Source organism: Ranitomeya imitator, chromosome 2 (assembly GCF_032444005.1).
Source record: "Ranitomeya imitator isolate aRanImi1 chromosome 2, aRanImi1.pri, whole genome shotgun sequence".
Taxonomy (NCBI): domain Eukaryota; kingdom Metazoa; phylum Chordata; class Amphibia; order Anura; family Dendrobatidae; genus Ranitomeya; species Ranitomeya imitator.
Window position 1 is genome coordinate 677,364,351 of NC_091283.1, and position 16,244 is coordinate 677,380,594.

The 16,244-nt window shown below is 45.7% G+C and overlaps 1 protein-coding gene across 4 annotated transcripts in view; it reads right to left on the reverse strand.

Moving 5' to 3' along the window:
- Positions 1–16,244, reverse strand: part of TUBGCP2 (tubulin gamma complex component 2) — an 888,554-nt gene that overhangs the window by 376,173 nt on the left and 496,137 nt on the right. For all 4 annotated transcript variants that reach the window (XM_069753054.1, XM_069753055.1, XM_069753056.1 and 1 more), the window contains exon 12: positions 15,718–15,890. In XM_069753054.1, coding sequence (XP_069609155.1) covers positions 15,718–15,890 — 173 coding nt within the window. The remainder of the gene's footprint in view (positions 1–15,717; positions 15,891–16,244) is intronic.

Genomic DNA, 16,244 nt, shown 5'->3' on the forward strand with positions numbered 1-16,244 from the left:
ATGATCTAAGACAGACTGAGGTTTTCTGCCGGACCCCGCGAGACCGCTTAATGACGATGCAGAGAATGTCTCCAAAGGAAGAAGTGAAGCAGTGGAAAGCTGATGGAGCACGTATGGACATGGTCGCTGGAAAAAGGACCAACTTGTGTGTCTCTTTAAGCGGATGTACCCTGCTATTGCCACGTGGGCGCATGGGCCCACATATCGAGATATCTGTCAGACCTGCAATCCCAGTCAACTTCAACGTGTAACCCCGAAGCACCTTGCTAAGCCCGACTATCCTTTCCAAAGGCTCCAGGTGGACCACATCACGTTGCCTAAGTCTGAAGGTATGAATATTGTCTGGTGGTTGTCGATATGTTCTCCAGGTGGCCAGAAGTATTCCCCGTTACCAACGTGACTGCAAAGACCACAGCAAAGAAACCGGTGATGGAAGTTATATGCAGATATGGTGTTCCAGAAGTTGCTGAAAGTGACCAAGGCCCGGCCTTTTCTTCTCATGTGTATCAAGAGGTTCTGACAATGCTTGGATCCACTGTAGCCCTCCATACTTCATACCATCCACAATCTAGTAGGAAAGTTAAGAGGCTGAACGGCACACTGAAGGGACAATTGACCAAAATGATGCAGGAGACTACGGCTCCATGGCCAGGGCTCTTACACATTTGTACTACCCCTATTTCAAAACATAGCCTGTCCCCATATGAGATATTGTTTGGTGCTAGGTTCTCAGTTGCAAATTCTCAGTCTCAGTAGTTGTCAGAAGAAACTGACCGTGCTGTTCAATATGTTATTCAGCTTAGTAAAAAATGTTGCTAACACCCATGTTTTAGTTTCTTTTTCCCTTCCAGATTCAGCAGAAACCGACATTTGTCACAACTTGAAGCCTGGTGGTTTGATGGTCGTGAAAAGCTATGTCAGTAAAACTTGAAGGAAAGAGCACCTGGATCCACGCTTCACACTGTTAAAGAGACCGGACCAGCGCTTACTCACAGTGATGATCGAAGGAAAATGTTGCTGTTGTTTTTGGTCCTGAGGCTGGGGGCCATCTTCGCCCCTACCTTTCCGGCCCCTATTGTAAATAAGAATTCCGGTGCCACTATTCTCTGGGTAAACCTAACGGCCCCGGTAAATATCTGGTGATTTGATTTCTGTGATGTAGTCAAGTGCCCCGAGACTCAGCGGGTGGTAGAGGGAATTATCCAGTTTTATATATGTGTTACCAGAGATAACAATTGTACTGGGAAGATATTTTTATGTGTTTAATGGTGGATACTATGGGAATTTAGGCCATATAAAGCTCCAGGATATTAGCTTCAGACCAACCAAGGCCCCCGTTACCAGTACACATAAAACAGGCGCAGGTGAACGTTTGCAAAATGCAGTTAACGAAGTAATCCCCATTCCAGGTCTTAGTTGGCAAGAAGTCTTCTCCATAGAAACACAAACAGCCCCAAGGACAAATTTATGGTTAGAATGGGTAAGATACAATGTACGAGTCCAGAATATCTCTGTAGGATGTATTGCTTGTGCTGCAGCGGATACACATCTATACACACATGCATTGTTTTTTTCCTGATGACAATACCACTGCCTGTGTTATGAATCTGTTGAAGGGTCTAAAGCCCACTGATTGCTCAGATTATGTTCCACTAATACACGAAGAACCCACACTAAAGGTCCCAGGAGGGATAACTGTGTTAGCTGATAATTATACATGTTATAATTCCCATGACACTACAGGTACACCAGTAGGGGTCTTCGAGACAGGGTTCTGCAAAAAGAACAGTTCCCTGGATACTGACTTGCTAGCTAATCATACACAGTACACGTACCGTACGACATTTATTGGTTATGTGGAGATGGTAAGCTCCATCCTAGGTTGCCTAATGCCTGGATAGGTCAATGCACCCTTGTTAAACTAGCCAAGAAGTTCAAGATTTTACCTTGGGATCCAGAGACACCTGATGAATATACCAGAAAGAGGAGAAGTCTCGATCAGCTCCACATGAGTTATGTAGAAGATCCATTGGTATATGTCGATGGCATGGGAGTGCCAAGGGGGGTGCCTGACCAATTTAAGGCCCAGAATCAGATCTATGCTAGCTTTGCTTCTATAATCCCACAGGTGCAGATTAATAAAATGTTGATTGGATCAATTATATATATTACAGTGAACAAAGGTTTGTCAATTTTATCTGTGATGCTTTCCAAGGTATAGTTGAGGAATTGAGCCCTAATACTAGAATGACCCTCCAAAACCGACTAGCCCTTGATATGATCTTAGCTGAGAAAGGAGGAGTCTGTGGGATGGTGGGAGAGGAATGTTGTACCTATATCCCTCAGAACTCTGGGGTAAATGGAAAGACCATGATAGCTCTTAAAAAGATAAATGGGTTAGCAGCAGAATTAAAATCTAATGCTGGAGTAGACACCTCTTTCTTTTCCGGTTGGTTGGGTGGGCTCAAAGGATTCCTTCAACAAGCTTGTCTAGTACTGATTGCTCTCCTTGTAGTTGGATCGATAATCCTCTGTTGTGTTATTCCCCTGTATAAAAAGGTTATCACTGAGGCAACTCCGACTGGCACCTTCCTTAACCAAGAAGTAGACCCACTAGAGTGCGATGGCACTGATCCGGGGGAAATCCCTAAGTACGTCCCCCTCAAGAAGATAGACAATACCCCTTACTCTCAGATGATGCTAAGAGATTTAGTTTAGGGACAGCGGGAGAACTCCATGTGAGACTAGTGAAGGGTTCAGCTGCCTGGAGGCCTCTCACAAGGGGAGAGCTTCTGAGGTGTCTGGATGAAGAAATCCACCTCCCCTTTCCCCATCATATGGACAGTCTCGAAGGATCTTCCTTTTTAGGGAAAAACTTAGTGTTTAGGGGGGATTGTCAAGGTGAAAATATATGTCTTTATACTCTTTTGTACATATATATATTCTTATGCTGTGAAACAATAAGTTTTTCCTTTACGTTTGCTAATGCATATGTAATTGTATTTAAGATGGCTGCCAGTATTCACCTTTGCCCTACTTTTTGTTCTTGCCAAGAATCTACTTTCGTTTCTGAAGCTAGAGTATCGTTTCTGGAGAAATGGAAACTTAAAGTGACGTGGAGGAAGGAGGATCCATCATATGACGTCAGACCAACCAGAAGGACTGAATACTAGATACATTGCTTAACCCCCGCCTATCCCCGCCCTCTGCACACCTTCCCCCAATAGATCATGTAATGTTGTGTATCAGGAAATAAAGTTCAGTAGTTGCTGTGAGGTTACCACTACGTGTGGAAGCATAAGCAGGCACTGAGTTTGAACCAGCTTTTGTCTGACTCATTCTTCACTCCGGTACCACTGCTTCTAATCTGATTTGGAATGACTGGTGAAGGAAGGGTATTGTCGTGACGACCCCGACAACAGTGCATCACTGAGGTTACTCTAGTTCACTGGTCTCACTTTATGGCAATTGCTGTGTGGGAAAATGTCTCACCCAGCAATGCCAATAGTGAGACTAGGGATTATTTTCTCACAGGGGCGTAGGAATACCTTGTGAGGAATACATGACGGAAGGATACCTTCCATCATTGTGTTCCTGGAGCCCCTGGAGAGCGGTCGCATCAGCTGATGCTCCTGCTCTCCACGGGAGATCGTCGTGGGACACTCGTTTTAATTGGAGTATATTGTTTACTATTTTAATATTTTTTACAGGTGACAATGGCTTCGAGGAACAAAGTAACAAGTGATGGTGAGTATGTACTCTATGTTATATGTACTGTATGTCTGTAGTATGCATGTACTGTATGTCGCATGTCGTTGCATGGTGCATGTTGTCGCATGGTGCATGCTGTCGCATGGTGCATGTTGCATGTTGTCGCATGGTGCATGTTACATGTTGTCACATGGTGCATGTCGCCGCATGGTGCATGTCGTCACATGGTGCATGTCGTCGCATTGTGCATGTAGCATGTCACATGGTGCATGTCGTCGCATGGTGCATGTCATCACATGGTGCATGTCGTCACATGGTGCTTGTCATCGCATGGTGCTTGTCGTCGCATGGTGCATGTCGCATGTCATCGCATGGTGCATGTCGTCGCATGGTGCATGTCACATGTCGGCACATGGTGCATGTTGACGCATGGTGTATGTAGCATGTCACATGTCGTCGCATGGTGCATGTCGCATGGTGCATGCTGTCACATGGTGCATGTCGCCGCATAGTGCATGCCGTCGCATGGTGCATGTCAGTGCATGGTGCATGTCGTCGAATGGCACATGTCGTCACATGGTGCATGTAGCATGTCAGATGGTGCATGTTGTCGCATGGTGCATGTCGTCGCATGGTGCATGCCATCGCATGGTGTATGTCACATGGTGCATGTCATCACATGGTGCATGTCATCGCATGGTGCATGTCGTCGCATGGCGCATGTGGTCGCATGGTGCATGTAGCATGTCGTCGCATGGCGCATGTCGTCGCATGGCACATGTCATCGCATGGTGCATGTAGCATGTCACATGGTGCATGTCATTGCATGGTGCATGTCATTGCATGGTGTCGCATGGTGCATGTCGTCGCATGGTGCATGTAGTCGCATGGTACATGTAGTCGCATGGTGCATGTGTTGCATGATGTCACATGGTGTGTGTTGTATGTATGTGTGTATGTATGTACTGTGTATGTTTTTTTTTTTTTTACATTCAACACATTAGCCGGATGATGGGACTACTACTGTCCCATCATTGGCTAATGTGTCACTCACTGTCAGTGTAGCAGGCAGAGCCCGATGGGACTTGTAGACCCATCGGACGATGCCTGCACACACACACACACACCCGCAGCGGACCCCAGCGCCGGCACACATACCAGCACCGGCAGGCAGACACCGGCGGGCAGACACCGGTGCCGGTCCGCAAACACCGGCGCCGGCGGGCAGACACCGGTGCCGGTCCGCAAACACCGGCGCCGGCGGGCAGACACCGGCGCCGGTCCGCAAACACCGGCGACCGCAGCACAGCCCCGCCCGCCCGCAGATCCCAGCACTCAGAGAGAGCACTGAACACACACAGGCCCGCCCGCCCCCAGCACCGTCCACAGCCCAGTCACTCTTGATGAGTGACTGCTGACTGTGGGGGCTGGTCACGCCTGCTGCTAACGTCAAATCAATTTCTAGAGTCTGGAAATTGACGTGACGTCGGCGGAAATGAGCGGTGGCTGCAGCCTGGGGGTCACGTGACCCGGACTCCGCAGCCAGAATAGCGCCGCTCACAGGCAAAAACGGCAACGGAAGGTAATTGCACAATTCATTAGGGGCCCCGGGGGGGTACATGGGGGGGTTAATTGAAAGTAGTGGACAACCCCTTTAATAGTATAGACTGGGTCAACGTCATGGTAACTGGGGATACCGAACATAAATGGGGAATTTTTAAGGAAATTTTACTAGAATCCTGCAGAAAACAAATACCCTCTGGTAATAAAATGTCAAGGAATGAAAAGAAACAGTTATGGATGAACAGGACAATACAAAGTTTAATAAGACAAAAACAAAGGACATTCCAAATCTTGAAAGCCGAGAACACTGAAATAGCATTTCAGGAGAATAAAGATCTACATAAGAAATTTAAAAAATGAAATCAAGCTAGAAAAGTTCTCCGCAGAGAAACAAATCACCAACGACATTAAAATAAATCCAAACATTTTTTATAAATACATCAATGCCAAAAAGAAAAAGAAAATGGTATTGACCCCTTAAAAGATGATAATAAGAGCATAAAGAAAATGCTGGGATATTAAACAGGCACTTTCATCCTTGTTTACCAATGAACAGTCTGCTACAGGGATCATTCAACAAGGCAAAAATCAAAATTCACAACCTAATATAACTAGTTTAGCACAAAAAGAAATGCATCTACGTCTGAGCAATTTAAACATCGACAAATCCCCCGGCCCAGATGGCATCCATCCACGGATACTGAGGGAATTGAGTTCAATAAATGAGAGATCACTGTATCTCATACTGCTAGACTCTCTTGTAACAGGGGTGGTGACACAGGATTGGAGGATGGCTAACATGGTACCAATATTTAAGAAAAGGTAAGAAGGTGGATCCAGGCAACTACCGTCCAGTAAGCCTGACACCAGTAGCGTGCAAAATTTTTGAGGGCACTATAAAAGATGACCTGCAGAAATAGATTGCAAAAAATAATATAATAACTGACAACCAGAAAGGATTCATGAAGAATATGTTGTGTCTAATTAACATGTTGGGTTTCTATGAGGAGGCGAGTGTAAATCTGGATGCAGGTAATGCAGCGGATATGATTTCTCTGGACTTTGCAAAGGCATTTGATACAGTTCCACATAATAGCCTTATACAGAAGCAAGGACTGGGGGAAATTATATGCAAATGGGTATGGAATTGGCTAAATGACAGGAAGCAAAGTTGGCATAAATGGTAAGTTTTCTAAATGGGATATAGTCAGCAGTGGTGTACCATAGTAATCTGTGCTAGGACCGGTTCTTTTTAACCTGTTTATGTAATTACCTTGTGGATGGGATTAAAGGTACCTTCACATTAAGCGACGCTGCAGCGATATAGACAACGATGCATATCACTGCAGCGTCGCTGTTTAGTCGTTGTGTGGTCGCTAAAGAGCTGTCACACAGACAGCTCTCCAGCGACCAACGATGTCGAAGTCCCCGGGTAACCAGGGTAAACATCGGGTTACTAAGCGCAGGGCCGCGCTTCGTCGATGTTTACCCTGGTTACCATTGTAAATGTAAAAAAAAAAACACACTACATACTTACATTCCGGTGTCTGTCGCATCCCCCAGCGTCAGCTTCCCTGCACTGTCAGCGCCGGCCGGCGCTGACACAGTGCAGGGAAGCTGACGCCGGGGGACGGACAGACACCGGAATGTAAGTACCGTATATACTCGGTATAAGCCGAGATTTTCAGTCCAAATTTTTGGGCTGAAAGTGCCCCTCTCGGCTTATACTCGAGTCAAGGTGGGTGGCAGGGTCGGCGAGTGAAGGGGTGAGGGCGCTGAGGCATACTTACCTGCTTCCAGCGATCCTGGCGCTCCCCCTACCGTCCCACAGTCTTCGGTGCTGCAGTTCTTCCACTGTTCAGTGGTCACGTGGGACCGCTCATTAGAGAAATGAATAGGCGGCTCCACCTCCCATAGGGGTGGAGCCGCCTATTCATTTCTCTAATCAGCGGTAACGGTGACCGCTGATAGAGGAAGAGGCTGCGGCACCAAAGACAGCTGTCCGGGAGAAGGAACCGGACGCCGGGACCAGGTAAGTATGTCATATTTACCTGTCCCCGTTCCAGCCGCCGGGCGCCGCTCCATCTTCCCGGCACCGCTCCATCTTCCCGGCGTCTCTGCGCTCTGACTGTGCAGGTCAGAGGGCGCGATGACGCATATAGTGTGCGCGGCGCCCTCTGCCTGATCAGTCAGTGCGGAGAGACGCCGGGACCGGGCGCTGGGAGCTGCAAGCAAGAGAGGTGAGTATGTGTTTTTTTTTTTTTTTTTTTTATTGCATCAGCAGCAATGGCACAGATTTATGTGGAGCATCTATGGGGAAATATGAACGGTGCAGAGCACTATATGGGGCACAGCTATGGGGAAATATGAACAGTGCAGAGCATTATATAGGGCACAGCTATGGGGAAATATGAACGGTGCAGAGCACTATATGGGGCACAGCTATGGGGAAATATGAACGGTGCAGAGCACTATATGGGGCACAGCTATGGGGAAATATGAACGGTGCAGCGCACTATATGGGGCACAGCTATGGGGAAATATGAACGGTGCAGAGCACTATATGGGGCACAGCTATGGGGAAATATGAACAGTGCAGAGCACTATAAGGCCAGCTATGGGGAAATATGAACGGTGCAGAGCACTATATGGGGCACAGCTATGGGGAAATATGAACGGTGCAGAGCACTATATGGCACAGCTATGGGGAAATATGAACGGTGCAGAGCACTATATGGCACAGCTATGGGGCAATAATGAACGGTGCAGAGCACTATATGGCACAGCTATGGGGACATAATGAACGGTGCAGAGCACTATATGGCACAGCTATGGGGAAATAATGATCTATTTTTATTTTTGAAATTCACCGGTAAATGCTGCATTTCCAACCCTAGGCTTATACTCGAGTCAATAAGTTTTCCCAGTTTTTTGTGGCAAAATTAGGGGGGTCGGCTTATACTCGGGTCGGCTTATACTCGAGTATATACGGTATGTGTTTGTTTGTTTTTTGTTTTTTTACATTTACAGTGGTAAACAGGGTAAATATCGGGTTACCAAGCGCGGCCCTGCGCTTAGTAACCCGATGTTTACCCTGGTTACAAGTGAACACATAGCTGGATCGGCGTCACACACGCCGATTCAGCGATGTCAGCAGGTGATCCAGCGACAAAATAAAGATCTGGACTTTCAGCAACGACCAGCGATGTCACAGCAGGATCCTGATCGCTGCTGCGTGTCAAACACAACGATATCGCTATCCAGGACGCTGCAACGTCACGGATCGCTATCGTTCTAAAGTTGATAAGTGTGAAGGTACCTTAACCCCTTAGTGACAGAGCCAATTTGGTACTTAATGACCGAGCCAATTTTTGCAATTTTGACCACTGTCACTTTATGAGGTTATAACTCTGGAACGCTTCAACGGATCCCGCTGATTCTGAGAATGTTTTCTCGTGACATATTGTACTTCATGTTAGTGGTAGCATTTCTTCAATATTACTTGTGATTATTTATGAAAAAAACGGAAATATGGCGAAAATTTTTAAAATTTTGCAATTTTCAAACTTTGTAATTTTTATGCCCTTAAATCAGAGAGATATGTCACGAAAAATAGTTAATAAATAACATTTCCCACATGTCTACTTTACATCAGCACAATTTTGGAAACAAAATTTTTTTGTTAGGGAGTTATAAGGGTTAAAAGTTGACCAGCAATTTCTCATTTTTACCTTTTTTTTAGGGACCACATCACATTTGAAGTCATTTTGAGGGGTCTATATGATAGAAAATAACAAAGTGTAACACCATTCTAAAAACTACACCCCTCAAGGTTCTCAAAACCACATTCAAGAAGTTTATTAACCCTTTACGTGCTTCACAGGAACTGAAACAATGTGGAAGGAAAAAATGAACATTTAACTTTTTTTTTGCAAACATCTTAATTCAGAACCATTTTTTTTTATTTTCACAAGTGTAAAAACAGAAATGTAACCATAAATTTTGTTATGCAATTTCTCCTGAATACGCCAATACCCCATATGTGGGGTAAGCCACTGTTTGGGCGCACCGCAGAACTTGGAAGTGAAGGAGCGCCGTTTGACTTTTTCAATGCAGAATTGGCTGGAATTGAGATCGGACGCCATGTCACGATTAGAGAGCCCCTGATGTGCCTAAATAGTGGAAACCCCCCACAATTGACACCATTTTGTAAACTAGACCCCTTAAGGAACTTATCTAGATGTGTGGTGAGCACTTTGAACCCCCAAGAGCTTCACAGAAGTTTATAACGTTGAGCCGTGAAAATAAAAAAATCGCATTTGTTTACACAAAAATGATCTTTTCGCCCACAAATTCTTATTTTCACAAGGGTAACAGGAGAAATTAGACCACAAAAGTTGTTGTGTGATTTCTCCTGAATATGCAAATACCCCATATGTGGGGGTAAACCACAGTTTGGGCACACCGCAGAGCTTGGAAGTGAAGGAGCGCCGTTTTATTTTTTCAATGTAGAATTGGCAGGAATTGAGATTGGACGCCATGTCGCGTTTGGAGAGCCCCTGATGTGCCTAAACAGTGGAAACCCCCACAAGTGACACCATTTTGGAAACTAGACCCCTTAAGGAACTTATCTAGATGTGTGGTGAACACTTTGAACCCCCATGTGCTTCACAGAAGTTTATAACGTTGAGCCGTGAAAATAAAAAATCTAATTTTTTCTACAAAAATGATCTTTTTGCCCCCCCATTTTTTTTTCACAAGGGTAACAGGAGAAATTAGAACACAAAAGTTGTAGTGCAATTTCTCCTGAGTACGTCGATACCCAATATGTGGGGGTAAACCACAGTTTGGGCGCACCGCAGAGCTTGGAAGAGAAGGAGTGCCGTTTTACTTTTTCAATGTAGAATTGTCTGGAATTGAGATCGGACGCCATGTCGCGTTTGGAGAGCCCCTGATGTGCCTAAACAGTGGAAACCCCCCAATTCTACCTCCAACCCTAACCCCAACACACCCCCAACCTTAATCCCAACCCGATCCATAATCCTAATCACTAACCCTAACGATAATCACAACCCTTACCCCAAAACAACCCTAATGTCAACCCTAACCATAACCCTAATCAAAACCCTAAATCCAACACACCCCTAATCCTAATCTCAACCCTAACCTCAAACCTAACCCTAATCCCAATACACCCCTAATCACAAGCGTAACCCTAATGTCAACCCTAACCCTAATACCAACCCTAATCCAAACCCTAACCCTAATCCCAACTCTAACCCTAACTTTAGCGCCAACCCTAGCCCTAACTTTAGCCCCAACACTAACCCTAGCCCTAAGGCTACTTTCACACTTGCGTCGATTGGCATCCGTCGCAATCCATCGTTTTGGCCAAAAACGGATCCTGCAAATGTGCCCGCAGGATGCGTTTTTTGCCCATAGACTTGTATTGCCGACGGATCGTGACGGATGGCCACACGTCGCGTCCGTCGTGCACTGGATCAGTTGTGTTTTGGCGGACCATCGGCACAAAAAACGTTCAATGTAACTTTTTTTGTATGTCGCGTCCGCCATTTCTGACCGCACATGCGTGGCCGTAACTCCGCCCCCTCCTCCCCAGGACATAGATTGGGCAGCGGATGCGTTGAAAAACTACATCCGCTGCCCACGTTGTGCACAATTTTCACAACGTGCGTCGGTATGTCGGGCCGACGCATTGCGACGGCCCCGTACCGACGTAAGTGTGAAAGAAGCCTAACCCTAAATTTAGCCCCAACCCTAACCCTAAATTTAGCCCCAACCCTAACCCTAAATTTAGCCCCAACCCTAACCCTGAATTTAGCCCCAACCCTAACCCTAAATTTAGCCCGAACCCTAACCCTAGCCCTAACCCTAATTTTAGCCCCAACTGCTCTTCTCCTGCCGGCCGGCAGATGGTGATAGATGGTGGGCACACTGCGCATGCGCCCGCCATTTTCTTTTCTCCGGCAGCCAGGAGGAGCAGCAGGAGGACCCAGGGACACCGGTGAGTATGATAGGGTCCCCGAATCCCCCTATTTCTCTGTCCTCTGATGTGCGATCACATCAGAGGACAGAGAATTACACTTTGCTTTTTTTTTTTTTTTTTTTTTTGCGGTCGCCGGTAAAGTTAATTACCGGCGATCGCAAAACAGGGTTCGGTAAAACCGACCCCGATCATGTTCTTTGGCGTCTCGGCTACCCCCGGCAGCCGAGACCCCAAAGATCACCCCGGTGCCGGCCGGCAGGCGCACTGCACATGCGCCCGCCATTTTGAAGATGGCGGCGCCCATCGGGAGCCACGAGGAGCACCGGGGGAGACAGGTAAGTATTTGGGGGCTACCTGGGACCCCATTTATCTGTCCTCTGATGTGCAATCACATCGGAGGACAGAGAAATTAAAAATAAATCGCGTTTTGTTTTTAGTTTTTTGGCGATCGCTGGTAAACGGTTAATTACCGGCGATCGGAAATGCGGGGTCGGTAAAAAAAACCCCCAATCATGTTCTCTGGGGTCTCGGCTGCCCGGAGAAAATCCGACTCTGGGGGGTGCTATTTACTTTTTCCACAGCACCGTTAATTAACGGCGCTGTGGTTTAAGTACCCTTAGCGGCCGCCGTTAAAAGGCTTATCGGCGGTCGTTAAGGGGTTAAGAGTAAAGTGTCAGTCTTTTCTGACGACAACAAACTATGTAGGATATTAAAATCGGATGTTGACATTAAAATATTGCAAAACGATCTGAATAAGATGACTTAATGGGCAAACACTTGGCAAATGAGATTTAATGTAGATAAATGTAAAGTAATGCACGTAAGACAAAGTAATCCTATTGCTGCATATACATTAAATGGGAGTATACGTGGGACTACAGATCAAGAGGACTTCTTGTATTCTTGTCGCAAGTAAGCAAAGTAGCAGTACTCAATGTCAAGCAGCAGCCGCAAAAGCAAAAAAAAGATTTTAGAATATATAAAAATAGAAATAAAATCCTGTGATCCCAACATATTATTACTCCTTTATAAATCACTGGTGAGGCCACATCTAGAATATGGGATCCAGTTTTGGGCTCCACATTTTTAAAAGGATGTTCAGAAGTTTGAATCAGTTCAAAGACTGGCAACTAGATTATTACAAGGGATGGAAGGCCTCTCATATGAGGAGAGGTTGGGAAAGTTGGGCTTGTTTAGCTTAGAAAAAAGATGCCTCAGAGGAGATCTCAATTACATGTATAAATATCGGTGTGACCAATACAAAACACTGGCACATAACATTCCTTTCAAAAACCGTACTGAGGACTAGGGGGTACTCATTACAGGTGGAAGAAAGGCGATTCCAGCAGCTAAACAGGAAAGGATTATTTACAGTTAGAGCAGTCAGACTGGAATGTCCTACCACAGGAGGTAGTATTGACACTGCAACAGCTTTTATAAAAGGTCTGGATGATTTCCTTGATACACATAACATTGCGGGATATAGATAAATTAGTGACGAAATGTACAATTGGTGGAGAAAGGTTAAACTTGATGAACCCAGGTCTTTTTTCAACCTATTTAACTATGCAAGAACCCCAGGAGAACCCCACTGCTGACATAGAAACATACTTTAAAAATGCCAGACTCCAGCTTGCCAAAAATGTACGTGAGTATGTCAAAATCGTTCTGGCAAAACATCTTTTGGACAGATGAAACCAAGCTTTATGGTAAAGCACATCATTCTACCTTTTACCAAACAATGGAATGAGGCCTGCAAAAAAAGAACAGTACCTACAGTCAAATACCATGGAGATTCAAATGTTTTGGGGCTGTTTTGCTGCCTTTAGCACTGAGTGCATTGAGTGTGAGCAAGGAATCATGAAATCTGAAGATTACCAAAGGATTCTAGGTTGCAATGCAGTGTCCAGTGATAGAAAGCTTGTATACTAGGTCATGAGTCTTCCAGCGGGACAATCACCCCAAACATACTTCAAGAATAACCCAGAAAAGAAATAAATTTAAATAAAGCGCTAGAGAGTTTTGAAGGGGCCTTCAATAAGTTTGGATCTAAATTCCTTTAAAACACATATGGAAAGATCTTCAAATTGCTGTTGAGAGAAGGCACCCTTCAAATATGAGAGACAACGGGCAGTTGTCTTCTTCTGCAAAAGAAGAGTGGTCCAAAATTACAGTTGAAGGGTGTAAGAAGCTTGTTCATAGTTACAGAAAGTGATTCATTGTAGTGGTATATGCCATAAGCTGTACAACTAAATATTACATTGAGGTGCCAACAATTTACTTTGGCACAATTTTGGAGTTTTGTGTAAGATTAGGTCCAATTTGCCTTTATTTCTCAGGATTTTTGTGTTGTTCAAATACACAAAGAAAATAAACATGTAAATAACAAAACATGTGTAATTGCCAAAATTTTTATGGGATAAATCAGTAATTTTCTGAAACAATTTCATGGGTGCCAACACTTTTGGCCATGACTGTATATGCTGGACTTATTTTTGGAAAAGCAAAATTCTATAAGTAACTAATTCTATAACTAATCTTGATCCTATTCTAATAAAAAAAAAATCATGAGCATTATTTTGACTAGTAAGCCACTGTTTTTGTAACAACTCTGCTGGCATCACTGCATGGCCTCCCATCCCCCACCTGCATTACACTCAAAAGTACGTATTTCTCTTTGCCTTGTTGTGACTTCTCTTTGCTGTCAGCTCCATGCTGTGTGCCTCATGTCTGCTGTTTGCACTGTGCATGCTCTGGGCGTGTGCATAGGGGGGCGACGACGGCAACTTCTGTTTCTTATAGAGACTGTGTGCACCTTGCTAAGGTGTCCCTGGCCAATCGCCATGATACTTTCTATATTTAAGACATCCCCACCCATTGGTGAGGGCCTGTGCAACTTACTCCCTCAGTCAGTTCTTAGCTGCTGAAGTGCCAGGCCTTGTCTCTGTGACTCTTGTGTTCCGCCACCAAGGAGGGCATTGTACCCTGGTCTGTTTCCTATGTAGCCACCCAGCGGGGCTTCGTACCCTGGCCTATGTCCGCCACCCAGAGGGGCGTCGTACCCTGGCTTGTGTCCATGTCTCTGTGCCTTGTCTCGTTCCTGACTCTGTCTTAGTCTAGTACAGTTCCTGTGTCCATTTATATCCCTGTCTTGGATTACGTTTTCTGCTGTGCATACTCTGTGTCTTGCTTTGATCTGCTTTGCACTCTGTATCTAGCATTGCTCTGCCCTCTGTGTCTTGCTTTGCTTTCGGCTCTGCTCTCTGCAACCTTGCTTTGCTCCTTGCTCTGCATTCTGTGATCTTGCTCTGCACTCTGTGGTTTTGCTCTCGCCTCTGCACTCTGTGTCTTGCTCTGCATTCTGCTTTGCTCTGCTCTGCACTCTGTGGTTTTGCTCTCAGCTCTGCTCTCTGTAGCTTTGCTCTGCCCTTGCTCTGTACTCTGACTTTGCTCTGCACTCTGCGGCCCTGCTCTGTGACTCCACTCAGCTCTCGCTCTGCAGCTCCGCTGCTTGTGGTTCTACTTTGCTCCGTTCCTTGCGGTTCTACCTAGCTCCGCTCCTTGCGGTTCTACTTCTCCTGCTCTTGGCTCCGCCTCCTGCATTCTGCACTTAGCTCCGCCTCCAGCTCTTGGCTCTACCTTCTGTGTCTCTGCACTTGGGTTCGCCTCCAGCTCTTGGGTCCGCCTCCTGTGTTTCTGCACTTGGCTTCGCCTCCAGCTCTTGGCTCCACCTCCAGCGTTTCTGCACTTGGCCCCGCCTCTTGCTTTTGGCTCCGCCTCCGGCATCTCTGTTATTGGCTCTAGCTCCTGTGCTTTCGCTCTGTATCCGCTCTTGCGGTCTTCCTCTACCTATTCTTAAGTCCTCCTGTCTGAACAGGTTCTTACCTGTTTTACATACAAGCCTACAGACCGGTCCCCACTGGTTCTTCCAGTGTACCAGTCTTGTCCGTCTGTCCTGCCAGAGAGCCAGCCGTACCTGCCTGCCTACCAGAGAGCCAGCTGTTCCCGCCTGCCTGCCAGTGTCTCTGTTGTACCTGTCTGCCTGCCTGTGTCCCAGCCGTGCCCGCCTGTCTGCCAGAGTGCCAGCCGTGCCCGCTTGCCTGTCTATGTTCCGTTCCTCGGTGGGATCAGCAGCCACAGCCAGACACCACCCTGGAGTAGCACCTGGTAGCTTTCTATTGCACAAGTCTGACCTCACCATCAGAGGCTCCACCTAGGAAGCTACTTAGTTACGCCCCTTCCAGGGTAGTTTGGTCTGTGTTGTCCAGTGGGGCCACACCCCCGCATGCCCGCGCCAAACAGTCTCGGCGCATGCGTGACAGTTTTTTTTTATATGTGTCATGGTCCTTCCACAGCTGGGACCCACTCCATTTGGCCTTAAACATACAGATAATTTTACTATTTTTTCTCTTTAGTGTAGATTTAGAGTAGCCTACCTGTTAATTATTAGTGAAAGAGGCCACTTGACAATATAATCGAAGGAGAAAGCTTCCAATCCACTTAGTGCAAGTTCAGTTGGATCATTATTAATTAAAACTTTTTCTTGCTGTGTTTCAATGGCAAGTACACGTAGCAGTTGTGTGACGAGATCATGTGGCATAAGCTCAATCTTAAGGGAAATAAAAGCAAATCAGCAAATTATACAAAAATTATACAATGTGAACAAAAATATAAAATAAAACATAATTGGACTCCCTCTAAGATCATTTCAGAATAAAATGTTATTTAAAAAAAAAGCATAGCACCACATAGCATGATAACAACAAGGATAATGAAAGTGATGACATTAAAATAAAGCTTTGCACTTTACTAAGTTCAGTGCATCTTCCCACCTACATGCTTTTCCTGCATCTCCGCCCTTTTATGGCCCTATAAAGCCTTAGTAGTTAATCAGAGTAGAGAGGGGCAGAAACAGAGGGAAAATAAGTAGGTGGGGAAGTTCACTTTACTGTTTGGCAGTGCC